This window comes from Papaver somniferum, chromosome 1, assembly GCF_003573695.1.
Source record: "Papaver somniferum cultivar HN1 chromosome 1, ASM357369v1, whole genome shotgun sequence".
Taxonomy (NCBI): domain Eukaryota; kingdom Viridiplantae; phylum Streptophyta; class Magnoliopsida; order Ranunculales; family Papaveraceae; genus Papaver; species Papaver somniferum.
The window spans coordinates 102,370,692-102,379,262 of NC_039358.1; the positions used below are offsets into that span (position 1 = coordinate 102,370,692).

Genomic DNA, 8,571 nt, shown 5'->3' on the forward strand with positions numbered 1-8,571 from the left:
AAAATTTCAATTATACCATCAGGGATATTTGTGAAGTTTCCCAAGGGTATTTATGAAGCTCATCAAAAATAAGTGTATTTATTCAATTTCCACATTTATAAATGGGATACTAAATTTTTGTGACGATATGTCATTTCATACTCCCTCCGTACCACATATATAGGCGAGGAGAGACAATTCTCTTAGATTAAGAAAATTACTTGGAATTCATAATTCTTTATGTTTTTTCTTGCTTTACCCTTTGTCTTATTCTCAACACAATTATTTGTGTAGCATAAATAAGGGTATTTTTGAAATTTTTTATCTTGGAAATATGATTCCGCCTATCTAGTGGGACAAGTAAAATCCAAAATTCCACCTATATAATAGACTACAGAGGGAGTATAAAATAAAATCAAACCCTTTAAACTCCTAAGTCATATAAGCCTCCACGTTGGGCGATGAGAATATCCATCCTTGGATGAGCGTCACTGCCCCATTAAAATTGCTCTTATTCCACTTTTTCACGAATTATATGAAAGTAACAGTGAATATCGGTTTTTTTTTATGAAAATAACGAAATGGAAAACAAGTCTCCCCGAAAACAAAAATAAAAACAAAAAAACAGGAAAAGTTTTTTTTTCTTATGAAACCAAAAGAGATGCAGTTCGAAACCCTAAAAGAACTCCGTATACACCTTCTTCTCCATCATCTACACATCTGTCTCATCCAAATCTGTTCACCTCTCTTCTTTTCTTCGTTGATTTACCTTTAGGTATCATATCTGTCTCTGTTTGCATCTGTGATGGATTCGATTATTTTGATCAACTAAGGATTTTTATCTGTTGCAGGTAATAGGTTGTTTGCTTTTTAGGGTTTAAAGCTCAGCATTCTACAGTTGCCAGATATTTAGATTTTGTTCTTCGGTACTATTTTTCTCCTTCCTCTCTATCTTCATTCTAATCCCTCCCGTTTCATAAGTTTGCTTTTTAGGGTTTAAAGCTCAACATTCTACAGTTGCCAGAGACTTAGATCAAGGTGTTGTTTTTCTCCTGCCTCTCTATATAACCTAATAAAAACCCTTTATTTTTTTCGTTTGATTTAATATTAGATAAGTAACGTGAAACCTATTTAGGTTGATGCTTACATGTTTTTACTAATCTTTGGATCTATCACTGCAGTCCTTTGCGGCATTGGTAAAGTTTTGGCTGATACTTGATAAATGGGTACCTTTTCCATCTACTGATTTTTGTTATTATTTCTGATCGCTAAAAGTAATAAACAATCTAACTTCAACTCCAATTTTTCAAAATTGAGATTTTAGGCTTATTTAATGTGTGTAACTACAGAACAAGGTGTACTTACAGAATGAATGAAGGAGCACTTTGTGATACATTTTCTCTTGATCATTTGAGGAAGGATCTTTAAAGTTTCAGGAAGAAGGTAAAGTAAATATTTGACTGATAGAGGTTCAAGGTTAGTGATCTGAATCCAAACAACCATAGTACAACACCATAGAGATGTTTAGTGATCTAACCAACAGACAACTGTGTTTAATTGTAGGCATAATTGGATTGGCCACGACCACTGCATCCAGGGTATTGGTCAATTGGTATGTATTGGAGTCAATGAATTCAGAGAAGTGTGAGTGTATATATCACTAAACATATCTATAAGATGAATAATTGGATTGGCCACGACCACTGCATCCAGGGTATTGGTCAATTGGTATGTATTGGAGGTCAATGAATTCAGAAAAGTGTGAGTGTATATATCACTAAACATCTCTATAAGATGAATACATTTTTTTGTGGTGTTATATCTTGCTTATATATGCATCCGATCATACTATCTAACTAATTAGTAAGACAAGTGTTGACCCGTGTTCAAATCTCTTAAAGTGAAACGAATTAGATTTCATGGGACCAATGATGTCACCAGCTGGGATATGTTCATGCTCGATGACGATGTAAGTAACAGTGACATCTCTAATAAATTATCCAAGTTGCAGGCTTATTTGAGGTTTTGTATGGATGGTTTGAAACTGTATGTTCCCATTTTTAACTTCTAATTGAGATTAATCGAGAGTGTGCTTACTGGCGGGACTCTTTCTGGAAAAAAAAGAGTAGAATGGGTAAAGAGGTGAGCACCTTGCTTACCAAGAGTAATGTTTGGTTAAGAATTAGCAGTACAAGAAATAAGACATTATACCATGCAGACAAATTGAATGCCTTGCCCACTGTGTTTCTGTCTTTATTGTTAACAACATTGTAGTTATTCGTAGAATATCTCAAGTGATCGGATACAATTTGCACTGTTTATTTTCTTTCCTCTTCTATTGAAGAGTTCTAGCATATAGATTTGGGTTTTGCATACATAAATGGTTTAGTTTTCTCAGTCCAAGTTTTATCCATCCCAAGTTAGTATGTTAAACAAAGACAGAGCACTTTTAAGTTTAGTATGCGGTCTGCACAATCTGATACATAAAGTGTCCCTAAAAATCTTTACATTGGCCATCGGAGAAACCACCCATCTCCTCGAATTTCATTTCCTATAAATGTACTGACAAGGACCATCGATGAAACAATTAAAAAACCGTGAATAGTTATCTGTCATGTATGCATTTAAATCTAAATTTTGTATTCGGCCTAATTTTAATGTTATTCATATGTTTTGGTTGGTTCTGCCCAATAAGTGTTCTACACCATCTGGGACCATGGATTTTTGAATTAAAGAATAATTTTTTGTCAAAGATAGATTCTTCGCCAGAGGATTGCTTATATTGTTCTTTCTGACCCAAAGAAGTAATTACTGAATGATTTTTTTTTCCTGTCTTAACATTTAGTGATCTCTTCCAAATTTGGATGATGAAACGAGGAGGGAGAGCCTCGCTGTGGTTTCCATGGATAAAGCCTAAAGAGTGCGCTGGGATACCAACTGTAGTGTCGCTATAAACCGTGTGGAGTAATAAGATGATGTTTCATCTGTCTAGATGTTTATCCCTTTATTCTATTTTCCTACGTTGATTTCCAGTTAAGTGTAACAACATGCACATTAGCTATTAATTTTTTCGTCGAAATTTAAAATCTATGTGTCGTACTAATAATATAGAAATGGATCATTCTTTTTGGTTTAGTTCTGATGTGAAATTCAGTTTTTTGTTTCTCTTTCTGCAATTTACCTACCTTGGCGTCCTGTTGTATTGTAAGGACAAAAAACTCCCGCTATAACTGGATGAAAATCCTTTCTCTACAGTTTATCATTCCAATTTTTGCTTGCCTGATATGTCAGGATCACCTGGTTTGTTAAAGTTTTCTCACAAAATTTATTGGTGGTAGCCTGTGAGTCTTCGTTGTTTGCTGTTTATGTTGTTGTTCGCTTCGTTTTTTTCCTTTGCTTTTTAAATGGATATCATATATTCTTTTTTAATTGACAGGGACTTGGTCCACTCCGCTAACGCCAGAAACTATGGTTCCTTGAAGGAAGCACAATCTTATACATTTAAAAAGGTTGGTGGCGTTTAAGATTGTATTTAGTGATTACGACATGTGAGCTCTTCATTATTCAGTAAGATGTAAGAATGATCTCTTCATGATTAAGATGATTACGAAATATTTAAAATGTACCTATGATCTTTTCATTATTCATATTTGCAGATTTTTCGTTTAAGTTGGTCAATGAGCTCTTCCATGTTTTATGGATCGATGGATATGACTTTTAAGTGTCATTTCTCTTAAATCTGGAGGTTTGGGGTGAGCATGAGAATCCTTTGTTTCAATATAGATGCTCAGAACAAAACTCCGGATCTCTTTGGCTATTCTTTGGGTAATTTGTTTCCTGTATTTTTTGTTACATTGAAGAAGAAGAAGTGTTAGATAAGTTTCTTTTAGAGTTCTTGGAGATAAAACGGGAATGTGAAATTTGAATGTCTTGCTATTGGTTGACAATTTGCTTGGGGAAATCTCTGCTCAGGTTTGTCGATTCCTGTTTCTATTTCTCTTATAGGTTTTTGTTTGGTCACTGCCTTTTGAATTTTTACAAGTGATTGGTATAATTTGTTCATGTGGTCATGTTTACCCCTTTCTTTCTCGGTAGCAAGTTTTATGTTCAATTGTGTTACTATGACTTCTCATTATAGATTCGTATCAATCAGATTCGCATCAATCAGAGGTCTGTATGATATTCTTTTATTTGTAACCAAAAATACCTTAGAGTTTTCCAATATTTTTTTTTGTACCCCCAATAACATTTTTAAAAGACTAAACCGAGCACACAAACATTACACATCGCAGTATGCACTTTCACAGTGTTCACAGTGGATAGATGGAAGTCATCTGTATCAATTTGGAGCCCAGGGACCTGAATTCCTCCAAACTACGTATAAATAAGGTTCTTTAAATGAATTTTTATATCCTAAGCTGGGCGAGGCAAAGCTGATCCACATAAAATCGAAAATCCTCAGCATGCATCTGGACGAGGCGAGGCGAAGCCTAATCACACCAAATTAAAAAACCTAAGCATGCATCGAGACGAGGCGAAACCGATCCACACTAAATCAAGAATCCTAAGCAATGGGGCGAGGCGAAGCCAAATCACACCAAATCAAAAAAATCCTAAGCATGCATCGGGACGAGGCGAAGCCGAGCCACACCAAATCAAAAATGCATCGAGACGAGGCGAAGCCGATCCACACTAAATCAAAAATCCTAAGCAATGGGGCGAGGCGAAGCCAAATCACACAAAATCAAAAAAATCCTAAGCATGGGCGAGGCGAAGCCAAATCACACAAAATCAAAAAAATCCTAAGCATGCATCGGGACGAGGCGAAGCCGAGCCACACCAAATCAAAAATCCTAAACGACGGGGCGAGGCGAAGCCGAGCCACACCAAATCAAAAATGCATCGCAACATGGCGGTGGAAAACCCCGTGACACCAAATAAAAATTGCGCGACAAGGACGAGGCGAAACCATATCACACGAAACCGAAAATATGGTTAAAAGAAAACAAATGACGTTTGATTGTTTCTGGATCGGTGCGTAGCACGGACACAAAATCTAGTAATCATGATTGGTGGATCTCTGAATTGGTATAATTTCCTTTTTAAGTATAACGAAAACTTTCTGATAAACCCAAAAGAGCTCCAACTTTCGCAATTACCCCTTGTAAAGTTCTAGAACATAGATATCAGTTTTTGGTTATTTATTCGAGAAGTGAAGTCCGTCAAAACTCCAGAACCTTCTTCTTAAAACCCTAATAAAAACTTCTGAGTATCACAAACTTAATCACATAGTTCCAGTGGTGCTAAGCAGAGAAAAGAAGAAATGGCAGAAGAATTAACGCTAGACTTGGAAGAGCTTCACCACCTTCAAAGTATAGCTAAGAGGTCTCGAATTCTCTCTATGATCTCTTCCGAAATTCGCAACCTAGAGACAGAAAAGGTATTCTCTATGCCTCGTTTTTGTTCCCAGTTTTTGTTTTTCTGTGTGTTTGATGAGTTGATTCTTAAGAAATGACTTAAGTTTCGATTGGTTTTAATAAGTTACTTAAGTTAAATTTGATTATTCAGTTTGAGGTTTAGGTTTTCAGGAACCTTTGGATCCTTCCACGTTCCCTGCTGAAATCATGTTTAATGTTATAAAACCCTTTAAATGATCTTTTTTAGTCACTTGCTCATTTTGGTCGATCGTGCACAGTTGGTGATTTAGACGAATAACAATTATTGATCCTCTATTAGAGTGACAAAGAGAAATTTTAGTATTAAGTGGACAGACTCACTCGGTGGACTGCGGTGATTACGAATCGGTGATAAAACTGAGGAAATAAGTATAGGAGCACTTGGGTAGTTTACTGCCTAGCCACTAGCCATGAAAAGGGGGAAGAAGAATTACCAATGCTGAAGTTTTGGATGTTAATTAGGAATTACAGTAGGTGTACATTTTCTTGTCCACCATCATAACTTGCTTGCACAAGGGTAGCGTTACACTGACGAGTGGGCTCCCGATTGAAATCCCGACTGGACATCCAGCGGGCAGGAGGGTAGTGCTCCTAGCATCTAGATATGTGCGGGCAAATGGGCCCCACTGCTTGTCTCAGTCGGGATTTGCTGTCGGGACTTCAAACCGGTAAGTCTGTCATTTCTGCTTGCACAAAATCCTTTGATTTAGCTTCTGTTAATGGATGGACGTAGCTTGTTAACCCTGAACTGCCACAAGCTTTCAACAATATTGAGTGTACATAGAGCATCTAAGAACAGTCATGCAACAATTTCAATAGCTAACCGTAGTTTCTAAATGTGACCTTTGAAGTGAACAAGTGCTGAATGTCACACCAACCTGGCATGTAAATTTCTTGTAGATATGAATATTTCCAAATTCGATTTGAGTGAAAATAATCATTTTGTTCGTCTGTTCATCTTGAGTTGTGCCTGGAACATGGAATCCAGTCTGTATCTGGTTTACATGTGTGTTGGTACATGTCAGGGCATGAACATGCTTCAGGAAGTTTTTTTTCTGACCAATGGCTTTAGACAGTATTGGATGATCTGAATGCAGTATGTGTTAACTTCATCATAGTCTGTGACTTTCTATAATGTGGTAAGAACAGCTTCCTGACAACAATACTGAAGAGATCACCTGATTCACAGTTTCACGATACTATAATTCAACCAATGAAGCTTATGTTGCAAGTACGGAGAGCTTATTCCTATTTTTGCTTACTTTCTCGCTCTCTGTATCTTTTTAGCAGCTCTTGAAGGATGTTGACTCACAACCTACTGCACAAACTTCAGATCCTGCTCCAACTCCAATTCCAACTCCAGCTGCTCCAGCTCCAACTCCAACTCCAACTCCAGCTGCTCCAGCTCCAACTCTTTTGGCTAAGGGTTTATCAATTCCTGCATTGAACTATGCCACTCTTAGTTCATTCAGTTGGGATCAAGATGATGAGAAAGTCAAGGTATGTCAAACTCTGTTCATTTGCAATTGCTAATTCTTGGGTTAAAAAATGGGTTTTTATCAATTGTGGTTTTCAATTATGTCCTCAGGTGGGTGTATGGATATCTGAGGTTTAATTGATTTTGATGGGTTTCGATTCTTCAAGACATTCTCTGCCAACTATTAACTCTTTCTTGTTGTACCAACTAAGTCTTATGCTTATATTTCATTTAGTGGACCACGCAAATGTTAATGGGAAAAGCTGTGTTCTTCAGATCTATGTCTCTTTAGAGGGTGTTGATCAAGAGAAAGTCGAGACCATATTCAAGAAAATGTCTGTAGATCTAAAATTCCATGACGTACAAGGAAAACATTACCGGTGCGCAATACCAAAATTGAACAAGGAAATTGTGCCTGAGAAATCTAAGGTGTTGGTTAAGCCTAAAAGAGTTGTCGTCACTTTGTATAAAGCTTCTAAAGGGAACTGGTTAGATTTGCATTTCAAAGAAGATAAGGTATGTGTAGTAATGTATGAGATTGTTGATCTATTATATGATTAGGGCTTAATGAAATGCTATGTGGCTGTATAGCATCTTTTCTTTGTTCTTGCTATGCCTTTTTCACCCTAATCAAATAGTAACTAACCAGCTTATGTTTGTGCAGCTTAAGCTTGGACTTGAGAAAGAGCGTGATCCTATGGCTGGAATTATGGACTTGATGAAGGTCTCCCTCTCTCCCTCTCCCTTTCCCTCTCTCATGCCATGATGGTGATGGAGGCTTCTGCTTCTTTTTCTTTTTTGGTAAGCGAGGATTCTGCTTCTTCCGAGTAGCTTTTCAGACGGTCTAATTGTACTTGGTATTACATTGAGCAGAATATGTACGAGGAAGGAGATGAGGACATGAAGAGAACAATTGCCAAAGCTTGGACTGATGCTAGGTCTGGGAAGTCTGCTGACCCTATGAATGCGTATCGTTGAGAATAGATACTAGCTTCCTGGATCCTAGGTTTTTTTTTCTCATTTCCCCAAAGGTTAGGTTTCCTGGGTCGGTTACTGGTTGAAAATTTTGTTTTCTTTTTGTCTTTCCCTGGTTGTGGTGCTTTTGGTGTTCACTCCTATGATATTTAGAGACTATTACATACAAATCAAATGATGTTCTGATCAAGTTGTTGTGCAAAGAAGAATTATATAGTTTTATGATATTTATACCTATCAAAAGTATGTTGCCTGTTGTCGTTCTACCTTGACACCGGTGGATAGTAGCTTCCAAGTGAAATTAGCTTGCTAAAGATCTAAGCAAAAGATAGCTTTGGCATTTCACTCCTTGCAACTCCATTAAGAATTGTTTTGTTTACCCATATATATATACTAGGTATCAACCCGGACATGTCTTGGCATTTCACTCCTTGCAACTCCGTTAAGAGGTGTTTTGTTTATCTATACACTAGGTATCAGGCGGGGACTTAACTTTTTGTGGTATCGTGTATTTAGCTACGAGGACTCTCTTAGATGGACACTATCATACATGATTTGCTTCATTTTCTCTGCAAAACCCAAATGACAATAAATTTAAATTTAATATTTTCATGACACATACTTCTTATAGGACTTTACATTCCTACTAAAAAAATGTGCGCAATTCGAGATATTAAACCTCAT

The 8,571-nt window shown here is 36.9% G+C and overlaps 1 protein-coding gene and 1 long non-coding RNA gene across 10 annotated transcripts; both read left to right on the forward strand.

Moving 5' to 3' along the window:
- Positions 1–622: 622 nt before the first annotated feature.
- On the forward strand, positions 623–4,549 carry LOC113295491. 8 transcript variants are annotated; one of them, XR_003332850.1, is made up of 8 exons: positions 623–754; positions 831–1,017; positions 1,161–1,205; positions 1,329–1,422; positions 1,543–2,121; positions 2,825–3,488; positions 3,636–3,731; positions 3,840–4,549. It is a non-coding gene; the product is annotated as an uncharacterized LOC113295491 (long non-coding RNA). The 8 variants fall into 8 exon arrangements; XR_003332849.1 differs by having other exon boundaries at positions 2,825–3,011; positions 3,416–3,488; positions 3,636–3,960; XR_003332852.1 differs by having other exon boundaries at positions 1,543–1,948; positions 2,056–2,121; positions 3,636–3,960.
- Positions 4,550–5,149: 600 nt separating this feature from the next.
- LOC113295513 (calcyclin-binding protein-like) lies at positions 5,150–8,133 on the forward strand. 2 transcript variants are annotated; one of them, XM_026543844.1, is made up of 5 exons: positions 5,150–5,419; positions 6,723–6,935; positions 7,189–7,428; positions 7,577–7,636; positions 7,786–8,133. In XM_026543844.1, the coding sequence occupies exons 1-5, from the start codon at positions 5,303–5,305 to the stop codon at positions 7,888–7,890; spliced, it is 735 nt and encodes a 244-aa protein (XP_026399629.1). In that variant the 5' UTR covers positions 5,150–5,302; the 3' UTR covers positions 7,891–8,133. The 2 variants fall into 2 exon arrangements, with proteins under 2 accessions (XP_026399629.1, XP_026399633.1); XM_026543848.1 differs by having other exon boundaries at positions 5,155–5,419; positions 6,726–6,935.
- Positions 8,134–8,571: the final 438 nt, after the last annotated feature.